Source organism: Camarhynchus parvulus, chromosome 3 (assembly GCF_901933205.1).
Source record: "Camarhynchus parvulus chromosome 3, STF_HiC, whole genome shotgun sequence".
NCBI classification, from domain to species: domain Eukaryota; kingdom Metazoa; phylum Chordata; class Aves; order Passeriformes; family Thraupidae; genus Camarhynchus; species Camarhynchus parvulus.
In genome coordinates, this window is record NC_044573.1 from 41,162,585 (window position 1) to 41,189,908 (window position 27,324).

Below are 27,324 nucleotides of genomic sequence, written 5' to 3' on the forward strand. Positions count from 1 at the left end.
TTAGGAAGACAATTTATTACATATTATTTTCAACATAGAACTTTGTTCTTGTACATTTCAAGTTGTACAACAAAAATAAGAAAAACATTTTCTTCTACTTTTATTCTATAGTAGAAAGTTTAGAACTTTGATTGCTTTCCATATAATGGATAACTGATAAAGTCTCAGTCTTTTGGTGAAGCAAGTTCATCAAGGCAGAAGATACACTGATTTGCTGCTTGAGATACTTTAGGAAGCACTTAATGGCTATTTATTTGGTAAAACAAAGCAGAGTTCTCTCTCTTTCTTTTAGGGACATTGTTTATCTTCAATCACATGTGTTCAAAAATATCTAGGATGGCTCCATTGTAGCTTGATCCTTGGCAGTTAGAACCAGCTCTGCAAGGGCTGAAAAGCTTTTTATGCTGCTTGTTTCCAGTCCCATCTTTCGGATCTAAAAAGATACAGAAAACCCATTAATTTTCTTTAAAACATTGAAAACCCAGTAATTATTCTACTTAAAATACTTAGTGCAGCCTATGTTTTCTCCTGCACTGACACGTGGCAAAAAACACAACTGCATATACTGCAAACTGTAAATATTTGCATCCAGCTTTGCTCAGTTAAGTCTCTCTGGTTACAGAAGTGTCTTGCAGGGAAATATTTCACCATCTTCTAGGCAACTTGTAACTAAAGCCAGCGGGAAGTTTCCCAGTGAAGCAATCAGAAAGAGAAACTTGGCTGCAGTTTGTTTTAATGCATTGATTTCAACTGATCCTTTTTTTTTCCAACTCCAAATGAATTTTCTGGGCAATACTTTAAAGATCAACGTGAATACATCCAAGAAGAGCCAACAGCATGATGGTGAAAGCATTTCAATAGGCTGCAAAAGCCTATGGTTCTAGCCCTGAACTTCCTGGGAAACAAAAACAACTCTACAATTACAGAGGTTGCTGCAAGTAATTACTTAGCCAGGAAATCTCTTGTTCTGACAATAAGAAAAATAGGGCCATGAAAAAATGCAGAGTGCAGCGAAGCAGAAAAATCTGGATCTAACTAAAATCATAATGAAGTGATTCTGAAAAGGTGTTTGCTGCTGGACCTCTTTGTAATAGTCACATGTACCAAAACATCTCCCAAATGATTATGAATAATCTGTCCCAGTTCAGCTTAAATTCACACTGCAGTGATGGAAAAGAAGAACAAAAGCTCAACCCCAGGCAAAAGCTGACAAATAATAGTTTTTGTTAGTAATATCTCCACAGTTTCACCCAATTGTGATTAGTCTCATATCTGAGAAAACCATATCTGAGAAAATCTGCTCACACACAAGCAGACTTAATCTACCTGTTAGAATGCATCAACAGTATCTGCTCAGAAACAAGATCAGACAACTCCTCAGCATAATGTTATACACTCTTAGTTGGAATAGCTATGATAGAGTATCATAGTTGGAATAGATATGATTTTTAGCAATAAAGGAGTACAAAACAGTATGTTTATACAATTTAATGTAGCTACTGCATATAGTTCTTGGAATATTTTCTGTTTTGCTATTTAAAATTTCATATTTGGCACTGAAAAGCACTCACATTATGCAGCACAACAAATCACGCTTCAGGCTGACATCCCCACAGCTCTTTGGAACAGACCCTGACCATGCAGAAAGTCAGGGCTGGAAACACCCCAAGACAAACAAAAGAAGAGCCATAAAGAAGTTTCTATCAGACCTAAGTCAGATCCCTGCCCTCTCATCTGCAAAGACAGTGTTTCTTCTTAATGCTTCCAAGCACTGAGCAGTACTTGAATTTTAAGTAGTAAGAAATATAAGCTTTGCTTTTGTACAAGAAAGGATAGGAAAGTATGCATTGCTGAAGTGGTATCTATAATCACCAAGGTCTGAAATCATCTCCTTTATACAAATGTGAAAACACAAAACAAAAGCCCAAACCCAGACCAGCAAAGCTTTCAAGACCAAAACTGGAGTCAAGGTTCCCTTTCCTTTTCCATCTCCGTCCAAAACTATTAATAATAAGAAGAAACTTGTTTGTTGTAACTTACTTGTTCTCCAAAATACTCAATGTCTAAGGCCAGCTGGAGTCGGATTTTGTTATCATCACTCATGCCCCCATTTGTACCAACAGGGTTTGAAGTTGCAGTTCTTCTTGCTTGCTTCAACCTTTTTAGACTCTCTTCCATTTTCTTAACAGAACTGAGCACATCAGATACAGTTTCATAATACCTGAATTAAGGAAGGTTAATGAGAAAGAAAAAATTCCACTTTACAGAAGAGCCTATTTCATACACAGAAGTACATCACTGGCCCTGCTGAACAATGCCAGAAGGAATGGCTTCCCTTGCAAAGAAGCTACTTATAAGCATTACCAATTAACCAGTATTTCCATTATTTGTTCCAGAGGTTAATCTGAAGATTGCTATTCAGTCTTGAAGACTCTTCATTGCAACATTTTTGACTTGTTCAAGATGTCTGTACTCAACAGTGACCAAGGAATGCAACTGCTCAATTTTAAACAGTAAAAATCAGCCCCTCTTCGCAATCAATAGACTACTGATAATACTCAATTTTATAAACAGGACAGGAATACCAGGCTGACAGACCAAAACCCACATATATTTAAGCAAGTTATAAAAGTGTATATGACAACACACATAGGCACACCAGTCAGAAATGCCTATTTCTAAAATGAAGAAATTGATATAAAAAGGAGTCTCAGGAAGCTGGCAGGAAAAGTCAGAAGAACCCTAACCCTAATTTAGAAATGTCAGAGATAAAATAAAACACCACTGCCCACGAAGAAAGAATCCACATTAAAGAAAGCATAGAATCAAACATCAACTACTCAATAAAAGTTCAGAAAGTCTTATGGACTGAAACCCCATGCCTAAGTGGGAAGAACATATCAGCATATCATACAAATTAACAGATGTCCAGGACAGTGAGTTAACAATAAGAAGAGAAAACAGAGCAATAATGGGAAATTAAAAGATCCATGACAGAAATTACCAGATTTGGCTATGTTCTGTAATTGGCTAAAATACCTCTTTCAAAGAGCCTCTCTATGAAAAATATTACTCTAAGAATTAAGAGTTGAAACAATCTTCCTGATGATTTTAAACAAGCAGGCAACAAAAAGCAGAAAAGCTTCTTAAAAGGGTAATTAGATAGGGATGGCTAAAGAAGAAGTGCTCGCCAGTGCCATGGAAACTTGTTTTACGACAGCATTCTATGAAAAGCAAAAGTATTCCAGTAAAAGTCAGTCATGTCCTCTTTTCATATCTTGGTATTTCCTAGTCCCACTCACTTGTGATTAATTCCTACTTCTGTTGTACTCCTAAATCCTTCTGCCATTTAAGCAAATTTAGCCCCCAGTGATTTTTAACTAGTTTATGCTCTTTTCTGGTTTTTTTTCATTTGGATGTGAATGGATAATACATAAGAATGTATTATCACAGCAAGAAATTAATTATTTGCATTTGTATTCTCAATAAATAAACTACAATACTCCTCCATGTAAGAAATTCAGTTCCTTTGACTTGTCACTTGTCAGTGAGGATATTTTAAAACAAAATTATGAAAATAGTAGCAACAAACCATGAAAACAGAATTTGACAGAAAATTCTAAGGAATTAAGAAATGAACCTGCCAGTCTTACTGGTGTTTAACCACTGCCACCATGCTTAACCTAAGTTTTGGAAATTGAAGAACTGCTTTTTGGGGGCAAAAAAGCTCTGGTTGGGTCCAAGGAACTACATAACAGCTACTCTGCATGGTGTCACCAGATTAAGCTTTAAAAGCAAGACTAACCAGCGACACAGATGTAGAGAGACAGACAGGAATTCACCCCTAGATATTTTAGCTCAATAACCTTGAGAGGATTGAGATTCCAGGAATCTTTGCAGTTCTTCAGCAATGTTACTTAACAAATAACAATAAGCTTTTTTCCATGCACTAAAAACTGGTAAAAAGACACCAAGCTTGAAAAAAGAGGTTTTGTGCAAAATGAAAATGCCCAGTGCAATCAAGATCAACCTAAGCTTAGCCCTGTCCAAAATTAAGAAAAATTTTAAGGATAGTTGGTGAAAGTGTAAAATTGTCTTACAATTTTGTGTCTATTCTGAAAGGTACCAGAAGAGGAAGAGTAGGGAGCATAAGGAGGCAAAGGACAAGAAAAAACTTGTGTTCTGACTACGGTTTAAAACCTCAGTATGACTATGTGGTTAAATCTCAGGGGAAAAAAAATCAATCTATGCTCAGCAGCAGCCAACAGACAATATAATATGCAAAGAATTATTGGGAAAAACCATGTAAGGACAGACGGAAAGCACATTGTACTTTAACCTGTATGGATTCTTCTGATGTTATCATCTATGGTCAGAAAAATCAAAGAAAACCAACAAAGAAAAAAAGTCAAAGAAAACCAACAAAGCAAAACTATAATGATGGGAAAAGGAAAAAAACCCCATCCAAATAGGCTAAGGTGACTCTTTAGTTTTAGGCAAGGTTAGAGATAAAAAAAATATAGCTAACACAAAGAGTAAATTGTCCACAACACAAAAAGTAGGAGGTATCCTGTGAAATTTTCTGGCAGAACTTTCAAACAAAAGCAAGTATTGCTGTCTCACATTCCATGCTTTAACTGGCAGACCTCACAAAATGCAAAATCCCTGCTCAGTAAGAATTTAAAATACAGCTAGACTGATGGAAAAAAAATCATTAAGGAACCTAATGCATATGACTACTCATGTTCAAAAGCCCTCAAGATGCTAACTAGGAAACAGAAGATCTGCTAAAGAAAGTATTACTTTATGACTGCCTTATTAAAACCGTGAACAACTAGCCCTTCAGCAGTTTAAAATGCCCAAAGCCTTTTTTTAAACCACTAAAAAGTTGGATAATCATTGCATACATTGAAGAAGACAAAGGACAGCAGAACTCCAGGTCTTAAAAATTCGGCCACTGTTCATTGAAAGTAACAAGGTTAGTAACTTTCATTGAAAGTAATGGGTTTAAGGTCTTACATCAATTCTTACATCAATTCTGCACATCTTTAGTTCACTGCTGCATTCCAGAACTAACCAAATATTCAAATGTCCTATCCACCTCGTCATGGTTTGTACAGATCTGAGCAGGAACCAGGTCTTTGCATTCCCTGCCCAGCTTTTCATCTACTGAACACGCAATATGAGAGTAAATCAAAGGAAATACATCCCACCTAAAGAATGCTGTATTTTGATTTTCTTTACAGTTGTGTTAATTCCTAGCATTTTGTTTTTCCCTGTGCCTGTTCAGCAGACATTGGAGTTTTTAAATAAGGCAAATAATGTTCTGTATGGTTTTCTTACTTCTGTGTGCTTTCAGAGAGAGCACCTTCCAACCACTGATGAATCATGGGCTGCTTCAGGGTATCTCTGTAGTCATTCTGCAGTCGGTAGAAGGGCTTAAGAGCACTGTCAACATAAGGTGAAGCTTTAGTTGGCACCTCCTGGCAGATGACAGGGAAAGAAGTTGGGGAAGAAGGAACCAGTCATTTACTTACTCAAAGTATCAACACCCAATTCTAGCACATGTAAAAAATGCTAATCCTGTACCTAAAGCAAAGAGATACATAAACCATTCAGGACAAGTCAATGAAAAGATCCTTATATAGGAAAGACACCATCACAAAATTATTCAGTAGCATTATACAGCAGTAAAATACAGAACAAGGCTCAAAATGCCCAAAGCTTTTTCAGAGATGCATGTGCCAGCCATTCCTATTACCAGGGTATGATCCTGAAGACTCTTTCTGCTCATGCTGATTCCAGACAAAGCTGAGCAGACTCAGTGGCAAAACGGACTATTACACCTTTGTTAAAATACCTACAGCTTTGTACTATACTTCACTAGGTTGAAGACATTGTCATGGGCTCTGTCAAGCAGATATGGACAGGCCTGAAGAACTCACAATAATCTCAGCACAGGCCCTTCTGAGATTTATTATTTCATTTATGAGCAGCACTGACCTTGTTGGTTCTCCTATATAATCTTGGAACTTCCAGTGCACTCTTCAGGTATGCAAAGGAGGACTCACTGAGATCCTGGATAATCCTGTTATTCAAGGTAGGCACACAGGCTGATAGAGAAGTCTTTGAATCTTCCAAGGCTCCTATTAAAGTAAAAATGCTGAAGTTTAAACTGAGCTACCCTGCCCAAACACAACACAAGTTACGTGAATCCCCTCAGCTTCCTAATTCCAGTCACTATCTGGCGTCAAGTACAGGCTATGCTTACCAAATAAATACACACTAGCCCCTTATAAAACACTGCCAGCAATACCAACCATTCCTCAGCCAGAAACACAGATAGAGACAAGGAAAGAAAGTGGAGTAACAAAAGTAAAACAAGTAACAAAGTAACATTCTTCAGGTTCAACGTTTTTCCAGTATTACCAATGAAGCAAAGGCTTGAATCAAAAGGCTCTGACCTTCCAAAGAAACTGTGTGAAATTCTCTCTAAATTCCCTATGGAATTACTGGAATATGTTCAACTCAAAGCCGTGATTGTAACACACCATCTACTGAGCAGGGGATGTGCACAAGCTCCTACATCTTTAATAGACCTGGAGATCTATCAGTAGTTTCGATTTAGAGATTTCAGCGGACTTCATGATGCAGAACTCCTGGCTATGCTTGCAGAGAGGGACTAGTTCACTCATGCATGCCTAGCTTTAATTATTAAATTAAAACCAAACTCCATATTTCACATAAAGAATGATGAGATGAAAAAAACAAACAAATGAACCAAAGAGACAAACCCAAAACCCAAACCAACCCAAAACAAAACCACAGAAAAAAAAAAGGAGGCTAAAATACTGAATAGCTTCTACCCTCTGAAGTTAAGGTATTTAACTATGATACTTTGATAACCCTCTCCCTCAAATTACTTATCAGGCCTAAGACACATTTTAAAAAAACATTTTCGTTTCCACTGGATAGTGGAAAGCCTCTCCTTGTGTCTTCTTCCCCAGTTATTTCAAAAGTTTAATGATATGAATCTTCTAGGATAAAGTCCTCACTTTCTGGAGAAAAATCCTAAAAGCACTTTAGCTCACTCAATTTTAATTGCTCAGCATTTTCTAGACTCAACAGATCTGTTTAAGATTGTTTCTATTTAACAATTTAAACAGAAGGCAAATTTCATTAAGTATTTTCATCCTAAATAACGAAACTGTAAAAGTTGATTTCATTTTTTTGGCAGAGGGGATTTGGGAGAAAGGGGAAGGAGCCTCTCAGCTTTACCTGCAATGCAAGATATATTCTTGAAGCCAATCATTTCAAGCTTTGGTTTAATCATGTCTAAGATGTCAGGAATCTGAAAAAAACAACCCAAAACTGAGAGAGATATACACAAGTTATAAAAATTTTAATTCCTTTTCCTACATCCATTAAGTTTGAAGTGCATCACAAAACACCCTCAATTTCTATGGTTTTACTGCATCTCTGTGCAACCAGTACCAGAGGTTTACAATATGCACAGGAATTTAGGCTTACACACTAAATCCTCTACCTTATTATTGTAGTCAAAGGAAATAATTTAGAATTAACAAAACCTCCTGCAATTTACAACTTCACAAATTACAGAAAATTCAGCCTTACTGAAAATAAACACATAGGAATCATCCCTACTGGGAGACAATTAACAACATACATCTCTCCTCAAGATTCTGGATCATTAATCAAGTATAATCATGATGATAAAATCTTTTCCAACCTCAAAGACTAAAACCAGCAAACACTTAAACACATTAAAGCTGAATGTTGCACCACACTCCAAGTTGCAACAGAAACTTCACTACTAAAGGTAAGATTGGCAGAGTGACACTTCACACCAAAAAACTTCAGAAAGACAGCTTGCCCATAATCTGCCATTCCAAATAAGCGCAGAGTAGGCCATGTATTTCAGGTATCAGACACCCCAAGTTTTGGCATTTAAGATTAAAAAAAAAATTATGGTACATTATTTAAAACGATTTAATACCCTTACAAGATGCCAAAACCATAAATGAAGATTCTTTCTAAGTAAAGTCAAAAGCACAAACCCGATCCTGCAGTTTGTCCAGATCTGCAGCAACATATATCAGCTGAGTACTAGATATAGAAGACAATGGCAGGTTTTCTGGAGAAGATCCATTTCCTTGGTCCTCACTGGGGTTGAGGCTTAAAGAAGATTCCTTTCTACCAACTGGCACAGGTTTTTTGTTTTCCTTTGTATTTTCACTGGAAATGGGCCTTACAGAAACCTGAAACATCAAATTGAAGTGTGAACCCTAGCAACAGTGAAGGCAGTTAAAGCTGGACAAACTGAAACAGTATATAAATATACTGTATAAATACATAAAGGACTTGTAAGACTTCAACATTAGAATGCCACACTTTCAAGGGATATTACCAAATACCGTTACTAAAATCTGTAAAAAGTAAATATTAAAAAAATTTGAGTGCACTACAAAGTTGGACGATTTAGAACAAATTTGTCTAAGGTTAAGAGAGGGCAGTCCAGTCCTGCTGTCAAACAGCTCCTTTCTCCCACCTCCTCAAGCTCTCTGCTGTCAGGCAAGTGCTTCCCCTGACAACTCTGTTTTAACTCTGGTACTTATCAGTACTTTGCATGAGCTGATTTAGCTGAGAGAACTAAGTCACTGAGTCACAAAAGAAATTATAAATAGAGATCTTACTGCTATCTTCAACTACGAAAGGGGCATGTACAGAGAAGACAGAATCAGATTTTCCGCTGAGGTACAGTGAGAGAGTAACAGGCAATGGATATGTACCGTAGCAAGAAAAATTCTGATCACACAGGAGGAAAAAGCAATCAGTCATTGGACCAGGGTTCCCAGGAAAGAGTGCAATCATCATTTTTGGACAGACTCAAAATTCAACTTAAGAGGCTTTACACAACCTCATATAAGCTGGTCCTATTTTGAGTAGGAATTGGGACCAAATGACTTCCAGAAATCTCTTCAAATCCCAATTACTCTATTGTACTGTTTCTCTAAGGCACAAGAAACAGGGGCTCACTTGTATGGGTGGGAGCAGGCAGTACAAGAGCAAAGCACATTTTCTCTGCTCAAAAGCAGTGATTATTGATGCTCAGTCAGCTGCCCAGGAAACTTTGGTTTTGCATTCTCAATACTAAAGAACTGATCCAGATGATATCACTCCTTATTTGCAGGGTTATTTTTTTCTGGCTGTGACATTCACATGCCATCTGAACAGAGAGAAGCTGTGAGACAAGCGGAGAAGAAGAAAACACAATTCTTATCTCTCTTGCTGTGCCTGTGTTGTCCTAAAGTAGAATGCAATATGGAGACTGTTTACCCAAAGTCAGGATGTTTTGTTCCCTTGGCCTATCAGGGCCAAGAAGTGTGTGTGTGTGTCGGATTGTCACGGGACAGTCATGAGAGAATGAGATGAGCGCAGTTCTGTGCAGTTGTGAGCAAGAGCGAGTGCATGGCAGATTCAGTTTAGATATAATGTACATACTATAGTACAATAAAGTAATTCATTAGCCTTCTGATGCTAAAGTCAGATGCATCACTCTCTCTCCCCTTTGTCAGAGTCACTTTAATTTACAATACCTGGCTCTATTTCACAACTTCACTCAATCAACAACACACAAACAGAAGAGAACTAAGATTTTGGCTTCTTGTTTCAGTGGCAGAGGCAGAATTAAGCAGCATGAAGTACAGCTTTGGCAACCACCAAAGCGGCAGACAGCAGCACTGCAATAGTACTCATATTTGTGACTAATCACGTACTTTGCAGTGATACTTTTTATAAGCCAAACTCATGAACTGCTTGAAGGTTAAAAACCATGAACTTCACAAAAGAACTCTTAAAAAGAAGTCACATATTTTGCTTCAGAGTGTCTTTTTGATGGACACACCCCATCAGCAGCCCCTTACAGCAGGCTGCTCTCTCACCTCGCTGATGAACACGGAGTAGCGTGCCAAGATCTGCAGGCTGAGTTTCCACAGGCGGTGTGCTAACAGCGGCACAAACATCTGATCTGACCAGCACTTCACAAGACTCGCCCACACCATGTGGGTGGCCAAGAGACAGAAGGAGCTCCCAGCTAGAAATGATCAGGCAACAAAGGTCAAGTTCCTAAGCATGTTTTTAAAAGATGCAACATCAGTGTAATTGCATTACCCAAGATTTACCCAAGATCTTTCCTAAAAGATACAATCATCAGACAGAAATGTATTAAGCACTGCCTGAAATAAACTCTTAAAATACTATCTCCTCAATGCTTTAGATTTCAAATTCCACTGAAGTCTTGCTGTAGCTGTGCAGGCAAAAGCAAGAAATGAGAATTTGCCTGCAATAAAGGCAGGAACAGCTTGGCCAAATAATCCACTTCAGGAAATAACATTTCCAAAATAATTTTTGGCAGTCTTTTGAAGAAATTACATTAGATATTCCTGCCAGCCCTAACATAATACTCCCTTACCACTAAACTATTGCTCCTCTCCCAGTTATATGAGATATTTGCTATAAATATTTATTTAAAATACTGTACAAATGTCCACATTTAAACAAAATATTTTAAAGCAGTTTACACAGTTTTACATTTAAAGCAGTTTACATAGTTTTAAAATTTTAGAGAATACAATTAAAAAGATAAGGAATATGTCTGCAAGTTCCAGACCTATGCATTGGAGTGGTAAGATTTATATATTTTGTCTTCATTAGGATTTTTTTCTCCTAGTTTGCTTCAGAGGGCATGTGTGGATACACACATACAGACATTTAGGTGGCCCATAGATACCTTCTTCATAGATATTCACTCTGTTAGCTGAAATTAGTTATTCTGACTACAATATGCTTCTAATGCATGTATCAGGTTATTCCTCCTGTGCATTCCTCCTCATCTCCTCATAAATCAATGTATATTTTTGGAGCAGACACCAACACTATGAATGACAGCAAGCCTAAATGCTGCCAATAGACAGTCATTTTCACCTATACCTAGTACTGTAACATTAAGAAAAATATGCCCCAATAACACAGCATAGCCTTTTGGTTGTCACTTAGAAGATGTCAAATGCTAACAACTCCTTCTTGCACCGAGGGATGCTTCCATAAGTAGGTCAGTGACAGTTGCTAAAGAGGGGGTTTTTAGTAAGCAAAGTGATCACTGACCAGAATTCTCATATTGCCATCTCTGCAACAATGTTTTATACTGTTTGAATGGTTAATCAGAAATAAGGAAGCTCATGTGAACCATGGGCTGCATGTTACCGAATACTCAAGAGACAGAGTGATCACTGCTACTTATACAACTGATTCCTTTACAATAAATATTTTTTGCAAAAAAAGTTTACCTGGTGCTTCTTCTAGTGTATCTGAAAGTGCTTCTTCTAAGGCCCCTGCTATTTCTCTAAATCTGTAAGAAAGAAAAATTTTGAATATCACAATTTGTTGCTTAAACTGATGCCTAAACATTTTTCAATGTTTACTTTAGTATTATTTCTATGTGCTATCAATGGACATACACACATTTTAAACTTAACACCAGCATTCAAACACTTGAAAGAGAACATTTGACATTTTACAGGTACATACAAAGCCTGTACTTTGGGATATTATTAAAGTTGTGGTTGCAAACATCATCAAAATGATAGCTCACAGAGTGACAAGTTCTCAGCTTTTTGAGGAGGGAAGTTTTTTGTTTTGTTACTGTTTTTAAACTATAAGCAATCAAACTGACCTTCTTTAACCTTCAGGTATGTCACATGATACTGGAGCTCCAGATTTCTACATGTTTGTCAATGAGCAGTAACATAAGGTTCTGCAAACAATTCTGTACCTAATAAAAATCAATAGTTCCTCAAGGACACCTGTTTTGTTTTGTTTTTTTTTTTTTGTTTAATTCCCCTTTTAAAATACCCTTTTTTAAAAAATCACATTCAAAGTAAAAAAAAAAACCAAACCAAAATGACATCTCCAAAATATTTTAGGTATACCAGTAGAAGTTATTAAAACCTCTGACACTTTTCCATCCTTGCATCATTTTAAGTTTCCCTGTACAAAGTTCTGTTGTCACTGGTTTCCTCTTTTTTACTTTTATGTGCATCATAGTAACTCTGTAAGTCTTTCTATCACACCTAGTAATTACAAACCTGGAGGGTTTCTCTTACAGTCTCTTAACTATCATTTCCAGATCAGGACAGGAGCCCACCTAGCTTTTTTTGCTCAAACTCCTAATGGACTAGGATGGATGTTTAGCAACTAAACACATTCGTGAAATGGCTTCAAAACCTCAGTTCTGTCTATGCCCTGCTTCCATCAACAGAGCAGCGCCTTTAAGTCTTATGATGCAAACGATATGGGAACAGAATAAGGTTTTTAACAATGATGTAATTTTTGCTGAGTATGTCTTACATAGGAAATAATTTCCCCGGTGTACGGCACAATCAGCCGTACTGACATAACCGAAAGAATGAAACACAGGAAAGAGTTACTAGTGCTGTTTTGCCTGCACTGCTACAGAAGAATGCCTGAACATCCATCTCTTCCTCAAAGGGTCATTTCTAAAGGCTTTAGTAATGGCTGATTTTTCTGGGGAATTTCTGTAATTGAAAAAAGAAAACACCAAACAATCTTAACTATAAATGCCGAAGCATGAGATAACAGTTCAATCAAAATCTTGTATGACTTAAAGGATATTAATCAAGAGAAAGCTTCCCTGATATATATAATTAATATGTTGTATTATTTTCACAATTATGCACTGAAGAGTTCATGGGTACTTCCAAAATTAGATTCCAATATAAAGGAATACTATCATTTAAGACGAATCAGCTGCTGTTATCCAAACATTTCTCAAAATAGTACACTATTTAGACTTACAGTAATCTTGGATTAAAGGAAAATGATTTTTTAAAAATGTTTTAATCAATCAGAGCTCAGAATACCTAACGGGAAACACTTTTGAAGAGAAATATGCTAAAGTTTGATCAATTGGTCTCCTACTAGAAAAGTTGGACTTGAAACAAAAAGGGCAATTAATGATACATATCTGTTAAAAGGTTCATAATGGCTGCATTTCCACAGACACTTTTAGTCTGTGCACCACTATGTAGTGAATACTCTTGTCCCTTCCCTTGGGCCAGCATGAATATTTGTACAGTTAAGTGGTTTTGGGAAATCGACTGGAGTTGAAAATCAGTCTTTCTTTTCCCTGAGTAACAGGTCCTTATCAGTTCACTACACAACTGCAGGAACAGATGCACAAACAAAAGAACAAATCAGGGTATCAGATGCTGTGACTACAGTTTTACAAAACACCATGAACCACCAAAATATTAATACCCAGCTCCCAGCCCCATGTTCTTGTCACTTATATTAACTCTACCACTCATAAGATTCCTAGATGGAATTTTTCAGCACAAGTGTAGATTCACCCTGGATTAAAGAAACTGTATAAACGTGACTATGGTAGTGTTATCGCCAATTACAGAATTGTGCAACAAAAGAGGCCACTAAAAGTGATACAGGTTAAAAATAAACATCAATTTCTCTTCCTCCTCTTTTGGAAATTCCACTTTTTGTTCGTTTGGGTTTTTTTAAGAGGTTCTCAGAAGGCTTTGGACCAAGACAGATTACACATGGCACAGCTGGGTCACAGCAGACTTCATCAATGGTTCTGTTCCTTGTCTGGTGGGTTGCTCTCCAGCCCTACAATTCAACATGTAGACTACCCTTTCTAAAAATACAGTTTTATATTCTATTTTGTTCATTAAAATTCTAACATTACTAGAATTAAAAGAGGGCTTTCTTGGGTCTCTCTGTTCTTTTCTAGCTGCAAGCTCTGTAAAAGAAAATATTATAGATACATCAGACCTGCTACTAAAAAATCCCAGAAGTTACTACTTAGCTCCTCAGGAACAGGGAATAGGAGGACAATATTTGGGAAGGCAATGTTACAATTTAAGGAGTACATCCTGTGAGACAAAAAGAATGTTAGAAACATGGCTAGGTCTGGAAAAGCTGAAAGTTCTTAATTCCTTTAGTTCTATACCTCTAAGAAAAAAGATTGCTTCCCTCACAGTTAAGTATTCCTCTGGATTTGCAGAAGTAGCACTCAACATACAGCTTAGTTTCAGGGACACTGGAGAAAAATAATTTGAAACAAGAATTCAAGACTTATGTAGATCCGTTCCTGAAAGTCTTATGAGTAGCTTATCAAATCTGGTGTAGCAACACAGTACATATTGAAGAGTAGTTATGTGTTTTTCTGCTAAATTGTTGAAAGATATATAAAAGTTACTTGACATAATTCAATTCTTAATTTCATTTCCATATGATTTGTTGACAAGTGAGACTTCGAACAATGAGGAGGTGTGACCTTAAGAGTGAAGAAAAAAAAGGCATCCCAACCTTATTTGAAAATATACAGGCAAATTCCATTTGTGGTTAAAGCTGTGGTAAGAGGGATGAGCTCTTAACCGCTTCACGCTGGCCTGGGAGCCACACTGCCGTTCGAATTTCCGTACAAAATCCATACTGGTGGTGTATTTCTGCAGGAAGAGAAGGAGCACTCTGGTCACACACAGGCTCCCAGCAAACAAGGGAGGCCACCACCCATTCAGCAGAACACTTGTACCATGCTACAACTAAGCTCAAGGGTCAGGATGGGCTGACACTGCCCCTCAGCACCTAATCATACAAGGCTAAAAGCCTGGACTGCAGAGATACCAAAACCAAATTAGCTTCAAAGCTTTACTTTATGGTAAGGACACTTCTAAAAAGCATAAAACTGTCCAAGCACGCTGATCGAGCAGACCTGATCAGAGATTCATGACCATTTCTGAGCTCAGTCACGGGAGTGGTGCTGCACAGTACTAACAGAGTCAGGTGCAGCAGATAAAACTACACAACAAGGAGAAACAATCAGAAATGAAACTCATAAGTATGCATAGCCAATTGCACATGAGAATGGAAGCACAATATTTTTGTCTGTTACACAGGACCTGTACTATAAGAATTTCTAAAGCTGTTTCCCTAAAAATGTTTTGCAAATACCAAATATATGGAGAAGAACTTCAAACAATTTCAGATAAACTAACTTCATCCAGTGTATACTTCTAATAAGATGTTTATGAATAGTATTAAGTTGGTTGCAAGCAAAAAAAAATTACATTAATCCCCAAACATACTGTGGATTTGGTCTCAATAGTATGAGAACACTGAAAATAATGCAATAATAAGTTAAATCATGCACAAAGCAGAAAGCCAAATACTTGATGAAAACCAGAAGTAAAACAGCACAAAAAATGTTATTTCATACAAAATAACCTTGCTAACAGACCACGAAACTTAGGTAAATAAATTTAAAATCAAAACACAACGGCAGTTAAAATTACTTCTATGAACTGAAAGCTAGTTTGGTTTCTGTTCAAGTTTCTTCTATTAAAAAAAAATTAGGAAACAGTCATAAAACCTATCATATATTCTCATAAATCCACTACTGAATTAATGAAATAAGCCTGACAATCTCTCAATACTTCTGACTTCACTGTAGGGTTAGGGCTCAATCCATGATCCACAGCACTACGGGAGCCATGTGATTTTGCCTCTTGTGAGGCAGTAAAACATTATCAGAAGCCCCTGCGTTGCTGCTTAAAGGGCCTGCTCTCAAAAACTCCCCTGTGAACAAAGGACGTGAACTGCCACAGGGATGCTTCAGTATTGTGTATCTCAGTAAGTTCGTAACTTTCTGTTAAAGCTATAACTACAGAATACCTTTCTTGTGACGTGGTAGTCTCAGTGCCAAGATAACATTCTGAAAAATGCATAGAAAACCTTTTAAGTGACTACTTTTCTCCTAACCTGGTTGTATTTATGAACCCATAAAAGGTATGGGAGTTAAACCCAGACTGAACGACAGATGAGTTCTCTTTCAGGCCTCCTTTTTTAGACAATAAACCCAGCACTTTAAAATGGCAAACAAGCTGTTAATGCTCTGCTACCCTAAGTGTAAGTCAGAGATATAAATCAAACACTCTGTAGAGACCCATCACTTTCAAAACAGAAGGCACCTCAAGAGACATTTATCTCAATATTGAAAACATTATATCCAGGAGAGGGAATTAACTGCAAGACTGCTTCCTATTTCAGCTTCTAGGATTGGATTGTTGACTGCACAGTTATTTAAGAAAAGTAAAATCAGGAACCAAAAGGGAGCAATTCTCAAACAGAGAAATCTAAACTTAATCTTAAATGAATGTTTAGGGATAAAAGAAGTATTCTTTTAAAATACCCATAAATCTACACATCTAACTCAAAGAAAGGCACATCAACCTGAAACTATTTTAAAAAGCCATGTTGCACAAACGCTTATTTTAACATAATTTTAACATACTTAACATGGCCAGTCTGATTTTTAAAGGATTTAAAACCAATCTTTCAATCCCTCTCTCTCCTCTACACCTAAAAACCCCTTAAGGGAAAACACATCATACTCAAACTGTTCAGCATTAAACCTACACATAGGTATATATGCAAATACACATGGAGAAAAAAACTGTTCTGCATTTCTATCAACCTAGAAAATGGACACAAGATTGTTGTCTAAAATTTGTGTAGCATTGCTTGGCTCATCATCAGAGCAAAACAATTTTAAAGGGTTTTTCCCTCCCTCTCAATTCAGAACTATTAGTCTTTAGATAGGTGTAACAGCATTTTTACACTTGGCATTTCAACTTTGTATTGATTTTAAAGTAAAATATTTTAATGATTTTAATGACTATGAGTCACTTCAGTAGTCAAAAGCAGTATGGAAAGTACTTTGGACTTACTACATGATTTACCTGGAAGTCATGGGTGGGCGCTGGATTTTTACTGGCTTTTTTTGGATTGTTTGGTGTTTTTGAAATAAACCCAACGCCTTTGTTCGCCAATATCAGTGTAACAAAAGACAGGCCTTTTAAGCAAACCTAGCTTTTCTGAAGACACAATACACTCCTGTACATCATGCAGCACAGTACAGCAAAGGCCCAACAAGGCTCACAATCTGCAGTATGCAGGGCACAAGGTGAAAGCTTGAAGAGTGACTGAATTCTCATGTGGGAGGAGGAACACATTATGGTGTCACTTGCATGGCACCACCACAGCTTTCTTCAACATCCATGTAATTTGCTTCTTATTCAGAGACAGCGCTGCAAACACACTCCGTCATGCCTACCTGCTCTCACTTATTCAATCTATCTGTACAAAAGAGATCTTAAACTCCCAGAAAAAATATCTAAGTGTTTAGTAAAAGCAGTTTTGCAGGAACACATGAAGAATCACATGCCTTATGAACCTCCACTGGCAAGACAGCATTTCCTCAAGTCATCTGCCCTGATATGCCAACAATGCCTTCCTTGAGACAATTTATCACTGCCTCCCATCTCTATCTTGAATATAAAATGCTTCACACTAATCACAAGTCAACCTGCCAGGGGAAAGAACTCCAAATTTTTCAGTAATCTTGGTTAAACACAAAGCAGACAGGACATGAGGAAAAGCAGAGAGTTCCTATTTTCTACTTGTGACATACAAGTCACAAGTAAAGCACTGCCAGAGCAGATTTTCATACTAGACCAAGAAATCTATTTCACCATTAGTAAAAGATGATGTTTTAGAGACAGAGCAGCAGTACCAATGAAGAAAATACAAGAGTGACAAGTACTTTAAATTCATTATTTAATGTAAGCTTGTGATACCAGACAAATACTATCTCTGTTTTCTAACCTGATGGCGCTGCCAAACATTTTCAGGCTTTAACTGACTTATGTTTACAACCACAACATAATCTGCAGTACTGCAAGAGAGCAAAAGCTAAAGCAAGCAAGTGAAACAAAGAATTTTTTTCATCTTCCCATAGTAAAAAATAAGTTGCAACCCAGGTATTTAATTAATATGACAGCTCCTGCTATACAGCAGTTCTAAACTTGAGTGAACACTGGAGTCATGCACTCCACCTTCAATAACATTGCAATTCTACTCCCAAAATAAAAACTAATTCATCTGACTAAATGGTGTCCAGTACTTCTGTACAAGCTCTCCTAACAAACTTGAGGGGAGGATTAATTCCTATGAAAATTGAACCAAGTGGTTTGAGATAATCTCCTCTTCCAAGCCATGCAACAACATGAATTTACACAAAAGCAGCAGGGGGGGAGAAGCTAGAGAAAATGACTCTTTCAATTCTTGTGTCTGTCACAGAAATCAGAAATGGAAAAAATGAAAAAAAATTATAATTAATTACCTCATGAAACACATCTGGGTTTCCAGGGTTAAAAAGTGATGGTAATTTCTCTTCCAAACCACGTACTATTTCTGGCCACACAGAGTTCACTAAGAAATCATATCCAGGAACAATATCTGCTTTTTCACTGAAAAAAATTGCAATTATTCCATGGTTATATTTTACCACCAGGCTTCTATTTGGAGGTAGGAATCACTAAAAAATAGATGCACTGCACTAGACAAAATGCAATGAAATTTTTTTACATATTTATACTGATTCCCTAAACTGTTCTTCCTTTGAAGATTTCTTATCCAATTCCACAGTCTTATAAAATCAAAGGTGCTTTTTTGTAACTCTCAAAGTGTTTTAAAAATTTATCAGTTACATATTTTTCAAGTGTGTACTGGAAAATTAGTAAATTTCAGCTGAGAAATCCTAGGTATAATTCAAATTTTAATAGCTCCAAATTCCAAGACCTACCAAGTAGGAATAATGTGACTAATGCAATGAAAAAGAGAACTTATTCCTAATTGTTCCAAACTGTATTTAAACATATTGCGTTTGATGAAAAGATCAAAAGCTACCTTGATTGTGAAAACTTAAAAATTGAGAGCAGAAGAGATAATAGCATTCTATTCCAATTTAGTACACCACACTACAAAGTAGAAACATTCCATTATTAAGAAGAACGATTAAAACTTGCTAAGGGATTGAAAGAATTAAAATGTTAGTAAAACTTAGGAGTCATAAAAAGCTCAGCAATGGATGACTAATTAGAAAAGTAATTCTGCAGTCCCTAGGGGCTATGTCCATAGTTCTGCTAATTCCAGCAGTCTGCTATATTAACCATCCTGCAAAGAGATGAATAAATGGATACAATTCAGTAGACCTGAATTATTTAACCTTGAAAAACGGGTAATTTAATTCCATAAGGAATTAAGCACTTTTTGAGAACACAGTGGAAGCACAAATAAATTAAACCTGTAGTTTTGGTACATGCAATAAATCAGTCAAACCTCTGAGGATATTCCCACTTTTCTGATGTGCAGTAACTCAATAACTTCTGAACTTATGTTTTAATAGCTTTATTATGCTCCTTGGATGAAGTGTACAACCATATTTAATGGGTTCAAAAAACCAAGTTATCTGACCCATTGTATTATGCACAGGACTCACTTCTACTACTGAAATACAGGATTGCCTTTGCTTCCTCTGAAGGTCTGGGCTGCAGCACCAGGAAAGTCTGTTCACTGTTTTGTTTTGAGAAACAGAGGCGTGAAATACAAATCAAACTTGACTAGAATTTTCAGGAAAGGCCAGATAAGTCATTAGTGCACGAAAGCTGATAATGCAAAGAGTTTCAAAGCATATGATACTTGTGACTTCAGTGCAGCTGAATTCCAGGATACTTACCTGGAAATTGCTCCCCCTGTTACTTCCCGCAGGAGGCGGCAATGATGAGGAACAAACTCCAACAGCCTATTGTACATAGCCTGGAGGCCATTAGGGTGGGATTGCACATACTGCTCCACCATCACCTGCCAGGAACAGCTCAATGTTACATGCCAGAAAAGTGAATGTAAAATATGCTGTAATGCAAGACTCACAAAACTCTTAACACCATAACCTCAAATACTGGGATAGTCAGTATATTACTTTTTTTTTCATTATATTTTCCAAGTATAACTTGCCAGACTGAATTATTACTTCCTTTAAAGCAGCACTCTTAACTGCCAAGACTGGCCCCAAAATGGAAAGAAGATCCTTTCTTTTAAATGTGAGCCACTATATCTGGCTCCCAACCCACTACCACATCACTGTCACCTGAAGCAGTCTGTCAAGTTAAAGAGGGAACTGGTAAAAGCTAATCAAACTAAGAATAAAGTAAAAACTCCTTCTAAATGTTGAGGTGGTTGGTCCAATCCCAAACACAGGCAAGCCAAAGCAAAGCATCTTCTGTGACACTGCTAAGCCTTTAACAGAGCTAGCAAATCAGTTTGTCTGGACAGTGCCTCATACTCAGTGAAAAGGGATAATGATAATCTCTGCCATAAAGAGAAGACAGTAGGAAAAGAACAACAGCTTGTTTCTTGGTATTCTTCCACATGTCTGAACACATTTGCCTCTTGCTACATAAACAAGTGGAATGGTGCAGAAGCGGTGAAAGAATAAACCCTGAGAAAACTGAGGGGAAAGTGACATGTCCCACACTGTAGCAGCTGTTACAGCATGTAGCAGACACCCAATGGAAACCTGTCCTAAATGGGAGAGGTTTGGTTCTTTGATTCTTTAGCCCAAGAAAAATGGAGGTAAGAAAAAGAATCCACACTGGATATAACCTGAAATTGGTGACAAGCAGGTAAGAGAATTCCTCCATCCTTTTCTTCTTAAATAGCAACAACAACCAAATTGACATTTTGCTGCAGCTCAGTTCTCCTGTTCTCTCCACAAAGATATTTTGAAGCTCCTAACAAAAGCTGGAGGTTCACAGGAAAAATAAGGATGTTTGGAAAACAAATGGAATTTTTTAATGTTACCTTACCTCATCTACATAAGGTTTTACAAGCACTTGACCAACTAATGCCTCTGCATCTCGTGTTTTGTCAATTGTTGCATAAGTGCGTAGACAGTGGCGTATTATGTCAACATTTGAGGTTTGAAGGCCTTCCAAGAGCAGCCCTTCCAGAGACTGCTGCAACATGGCTGTTATTCCAGCTATACGCTACAAAGAGAAAGAAAATATAGTCAGAAAAAGCCAAAATCAAAGCCTGTCATCATTGTTGAAGTAAATTCATCCAGATGTGTCTAACTCAGCTTTCTATCCTCACTTGAAAAGTACAAAAATTTGATAACTATTAGTGTTCAATGACCATTAACACAAACTTAATGGGCTACTGATGCTATATAAGACAGGATGTTTATAATAAAGCTAAAGGCAATTATTATGTTTTGATATGTTTTAAGTTCCATGGTAACTTATAACAGGTCTGCTTTATCCTGAGGAAATAAGTTAGTAATTGTTCCTTGTTCAACTGAACCAGCATGTGGCAATAAACAAAAGATTCACAGTAAGTGAGCAGGGGTAACAATTGTAGCATTTATCCCTCACTGTCAGAGACTAAACAGACAGCATGTACCCAGCACTACTTGTCAAATTACCACAAACCAATGACACTGAGTGACACTAGCAAACAACAAAGAAATTAGATTCCTTCTGGCTTCTGCCAAACAGCTTCCTCAGTCTACACATATTCTCCTTTTCGCAAACTGTTTTTTCCTGATCTCCCATGACATTTTTTCTACTTGACCTGACTAGTGTAGCAATGAGTCCATTGCTACACGACCTGCAGATATACTCCTGGCTCTATAACTCTGCATTTGAAGGAAGTTCAGCAACATTAACGCAGTCAGAGCTGAACTATGAATATAGCCAGTAAAATTTCTTCTCTCCCTTTTTACATGCTGTTTTGTGTCCATCCACCCTAAAATGATTCATAGAATTTGTACTGAACATGCAAAGTCAGGAACCCAATTGCTGACTGGTCATGAAAGCTACATTCTGACGAACCTTAGCAATAACAGGTACAGAACACAAGTCCTGGCAAACACCATTAGGGAAGCCACATGACAAATGTTCTCCCCACCCCACACACTACTCTGCTGCTCATGGTCACTGCTGCTAGTATCCAAGTTTGATATCCAACTAGGTGGCCAGAGGAGTCTTGTAAACTGTCCATGTAACAACATGATCCCATGGATATCTGGAGCTGAAACAAGTTTATATTGCCAACAGACAGAGGCACAAACTGGAACTCTGAACTACCTCAACAGTTTGAAAGCCATTAAGAATGACACCCTCATGAGAATCAGCTTAAAGCATTACCCCATCTCTATATCCACAGCTTTCTTTTAGTACAAGTTTTCATTTATTCCCTCTCCCCAGTGAATGAATAGAAGAAAAAAGTCCCACCAAAACATCAATTAATCTTTTACAATACGTAAAAGAGTATACTGGGAGATTAGTAATGGCCAGTATAATTTCAAGAGAAGACAAACTTGAATATATTCAAGCCAGCCACTACGTAGGCACATTCCATTTATACTGTGGTCTGTACACAGCAGCTAACAAAGCCAACATAAATCTCTAGAACGAGGTCTCAGTATCAGTAAGCAGACGAACTGCAAGATACATTGGGCTGACAAAAATGTCTGTCATATTTCCTACTCTTATTCTCAATAATTTATCCTAAAGAAGTAAGCAAACAGGGCAGAAATCCTCAGAAAAAGCAATAGTTCTAGTCAACTGATAAAAATGACCTCATGAAACCCATTTTTCTCCATAAATTAATTCAATAAAACTCTGTGGAAACAGGCATTTATCTTCCAATTATACTGGTTTTGCTTGACTGTGCAAGTGTTAAGTGTCATGCAATACTTACTGGTCTCACTTTGTCTAAAAGGGGCATTCCTTTGCTTTGTACTGCATGAAATTGTAGTTGATTAAATTCTGTGGCAATTCTCTCTAAAACTTGTCCAGTTAGAAGTGGACTAGAAGAGAGATGATACAAAATGAGAATACACAGTTAGACCCTTTCAAACCAACTCCTTCTCATCCGTAACAGATAGACAGAGCTCTCCCTCAATTTTTTGTAGTTTCAATATTTTGAATTCTGATAGGTACTACTATAATGATTGCAATCAAGCAATAATGACCTGGAGCATGCTACATGATTAGCGCTGTTTTGCAGCTCTAACATGAAGTGGGTGAAGCAGAAGCTGAGAGGAACATAAGCTCTTGCCTCAGCAGTATGAAGCACTTTCTCCTAAACAGCAGTTTTATTATCACATGAAAAGTCAGTCTTAAGAGAGCTCAGAAACTGCACCAGGTGACCTTCACCATCCAGATTTGTTTCTTTCTTACTCTGTCATATAGTAAAACTAATGATAGCTATCTCTAGAGAAACAGTCCTGCCCTTCTCAAGTCCACACAATCCCAATAATGAGCCAAATTTTCAGTTGTTCAAGAATGATCTTAACTACAAACTTAATTCTGCAAAGCGCCTCACCTGACTGAAAACATCTGCTTTTGTCCCTCTAGGTATCAACCTACTTTCTGGTCCACCTACCCCCCACTACCACGTGATCCAGCACACTGAGCTGAAGAGACAGCCTCACACTGTGTCTTCCCTCCAGCTTAAATTGTACTTGCATCCCAGTCAAGCCTTTCAAGTGCATGACTGGTACATCAGTTCCAAAACTGGCTGAACGACATCCTGCAATTCTCAGCAAAGGCAGAGGAAGTGGTTTGACTGGAATTTGTCACAAACCTTCCTTGTACTAGGTTTGCCTTGCCTGCCTTCAGCTATTCTTGCAGCAGTCCTTTCACTTACACATAAGCAGGGAAAACAAGAAAAACTATTTTGTTTCACTTACAAATGACATTAGAATAAAATATAGAGAGTATTTCAGACATTAGAGGATTGGTGACTTCTAATAAAATAAAATAAAATAACTGCACACTAACTTCACAAAGTTTGCTTATTGAAAGCACCATGAGTGATTTGGAACTTTGGAGTCTGAGTTACACGTTCTGTGAATGACTGGCTTGTGGAAGACTAAAACAAAGAAAATACTAAAATTACAATAATTTAGTCCATCAGAATTACATTTCTAAAGATACATCATACTGCTTGTAAATTCACCTCCAACAACACCTTGACATCAAGTTAGTCCTATCAAATACAAACAAAACCAAACATTACAATTCTTTTACCTGTTTCCCTCTAATGAGGACAATTCTTTAGTGCCTTGGGAATGTAGAATCTTCTCAATTTTCTCCACAGACTGAATAACATGAATAAGTCTCAGGACACACATCTGTAATTAAAGAAAGATTTTTCGTGTCTAACCCCAATCCCAATTGATATCACCTAAAGAAAATATTTTAGATGTTCTTAGTTCTTTGGGTTTTTTCTGGTTTAAGTTTTTTCCCTTTATCTTAACACTTGAGTCATGTCTCAGTTGAAGTATTGCTCACATATGTACATAAAACACCACAAATAAATGTTTGTCACAGATGTAGGACAGTTGTTCCTATCCCTGATGTTTTTCAAAGCACAAAGACCAGTGTTAGTGTGTCTCCTGCCCATAAAAATTAAACAGCTGTACTTCAATTTCATTCATAGTAAGTAAATTTATATGCAACTGCAGTCAGAAACAAGAACTATTACAAGAGAAATAAAATCCAACTAAATCAAGTATATGTTTTGGGCAACAGTAAAACAAAGATTTTTGATCAATGAGACACTGTAAAATACGAAGTCTGTCAACCAAAATGTCAATACATTTTACAAGTACAAAATCCTGCACAGTTTGCATCTAGACAGCATAGAACTTTCTTAATTTCATTTTCTCTGGGTTAATGGCAAAATCAAAGGTTTTTTAAGGATGATCTTTTAAAGATAGTACTATCTGTTGTACCTTTTTTCTTCTAATGTCTTCTTGTTTAGTCATCCGGTCATCTACTGCTTGAATTCCCTCACTGACACATGACTTAAGACTCTGTGAGAGAAAAAGTCAGTATGTAAAGCTTGCTTCCCATTTAAGGGTTGAAAAAAACCTAAAAAAAAATCTAAACTTAAGACACAGATTAATAAGATCGTGGGACTAATAAAAGCTACACTACATCAAGTGAAATAGCCATAAATACAACTAAATAACTGAAAGTAGAACTTGCTGCTTGGGTATTGCCACTGCAAATATAATTATTTCCACCATAACCATTCTTTTATTAACTTAGAGAGAACAAATGACCTTTGCCTAAAAACAGGCAATTAACCCACTGTGTTTTTATGTCTTGCAACTGAAGTTATAAACCAGTTTTAAATAATATTTTTCATGCAATAAGGATTTCTCTATGCTAGCTGACCCTGTTTTCTGTTAGACACGAAGGGTGTGATATTTTGAAGGCACACTTATGCAGCAAACATCCCTTTGAATTCACTGCCAAGATGATCAAAAATTGCCCAACCCATAAATACCAAGTCAGTGTGGAGGAGCCAGAATTAGATCCACCTTCAAGAGGGCGTTGTTTTATGGTTAAACCACACACTGAGAAAAGTAAGTCCATAAAGGGACTGTGGTGCATCTGAATTTTCTATCATCTTTAAGTTACTCAAATATTAAAACAGCTTCAAGATATCTCCATAGACTTGTCTTGCAAGAGTCTATTCACTTGTCTAATTTTAGAAACTCTTTATCTCTTGGTTGAAATGCACTATAGGAAACCTAAATTTACTGCAATACAAGTGCCTGAAAATACAATGCTTCTCCTACTAGCAATCTAAGTCATCAGTTTTCAAAGAGAAGTTTATTGTAACAAATATTAACTTGAATAAAAGAGGTTCTGTACATCATATGAGAGTGAGCTGAAGTTTACCAAGCTGTTGACAATGAGTGTTTTTAACATACCATAACTTCTTCCCTTAACTGTCCTAAGGGTACTGAAAGCTGATTGAGAGCCTTGTCCATGCCAACCTAAAGAAATTACCACAAACACATTGATTACTTTTTTCATAAGATCATATGTGAATTACTGACAAAGCCTATCATTTTACCAATACTGAAAGAGAAGTGAGAAAACATAACTTCCTTTATAATTTCCAGTTTTTAATTCAATGCAAAAATATGTTATCTCAAATACAAGCATAAAGATGTACAACTGCTTTCACACAAAGTCAAAAGATAAACAAAATTTCCTCCCATGGAAATTTTTCTTCTCAGAAGTATGTTAAGTCTCAGTCATTGAATCTGTATAATTGGAACAATTACAATTTTCAGACACAAAGTTGGAGATTTTTTAAGATACTTAGACTATACAAAAAGTTTAAAGATTCCTAAAAGAATCCTTCAAAACAGCCTTACTTTTATCATAGCTATTCTATTTTAATAATTAATTTCCTTCAATTTTAAAAGTGCTGACAGTTTGAAACAAAGTTTGCCCTGAGTCTTAACTCCCTAACAAATCAGCTTTTCAAGACAAAATGCATAAATCTAAAACATTTACTACAGGCCAACAGCAATTCTGTATAGCAATTCTGTAAGTTCTACAGGAATGGTGTCTCAGTGCAAGGATGAGAGACCTCAGTTTAAGATGCCTTAAATCATAAAATGCCAAAATAAAAGCCATATACTTTTCATATGAAAAATAAAAATCCCACTGAATCACACTAAGCCTGAATTACAGAGCACAACCAGTAACACTTACAAGATTTGTTGAGAGATTAACAAAATCTGCATAGTCCTTATTTATGAGTTCTACCATAGCAGTTTTAAGGAGTTTGTAATAGAGCTCCAGATCCTCTCGGAGCTCTTCCAACTGCACACGTTTCCTGCAGTCTGACACAAAGTGATCAACATCAAAATCCGCCTGAAACAGGAAACAGAGAAGGATGTAAGTATACACTTCACACAAGAACACACCCAAAATAAAAGTACTCCATATGTCTGTGAGTTGACCAAACTAAAGCCCTAGGGGGAAAAGGCTTTTTAACGCGCTAGTCAAACTCTCCGTTTTTAGCAGAAAAGCACAGAGTGTCGTGAGGCTGATTATCCAGCGACCAGCTCTCCAAAATACAGGAGACTTAAAAAAACAAACAAACCACGAAACAACAGCCAAGAGTGGAAATTCAGTACTGAGAACTACTCTACTCTCTGCAAGCAGCGAGGCCTCTCGCTCCCTTCAGTCTCGGAGCCGGCCCTACCTGGACACGCCGGATCCCCCTGTCAGTGACACCTTCGGCGCTCCTCGCAGCCCCGGCCGGGGGAAGGGCCCTGGCGGAGCTGTAAAATCCCCACCAAAGCTCCGCACCGCTTTCTCCCGCAGGGAACCCGCCACCCCCATCCTCAGGAGGCCCCTCGCCCCTCCACAGCCCCCCGGTCCCCGCGCACCTTCATGAACTCGTCCTTGTCGAAGCAGAGGTTCTCGGGGCCCCGCGGCAGGCTCATCCTGGCCTCCATGCCGGGCCCGCCGCCCGCACCGCCCC

The 27,324-nt window shown here is 37.3% G+C and overlaps 1 protein-coding gene across 1 annotated transcript; it reads right to left on the reverse strand.

Moving 5' to 3' along the window:
* COG2 (component of oligomeric golgi complex 2) lies at positions 1 to 27,324 on the reverse strand. Its single transcript, XM_030946108.1, has 18 exons — positions 27,230 to 27,324; positions 26,547 to 26,708; positions 25,751 to 25,816; positions 24,761 to 24,841; positions 24,054 to 24,157; positions 22,720 to 22,828; positions 20,823 to 21,002; positions 19,694 to 19,818; positions 18,299 to 18,425; positions 14,425 to 14,564; positions 11,367 to 11,428; positions 9,963 to 10,114; positions 8,079 to 8,279; positions 7,279 to 7,351; positions 6,004 to 6,146; positions 5,344 to 5,483; positions 2,041 to 2,221; positions 1 to 433 (listed from the first exon to the last, which is right to left on the reverse strand). Exons 1-18 carry the CDS (start codon positions 27,296 to 27,298, stop codon positions 332 to 334), a joined length of 2,217 nt encoding a protein of 738 aa, XP_030801968.1. The 5' UTR covers positions 27,299 to 27,324; the 3' UTR covers positions 1 to 331.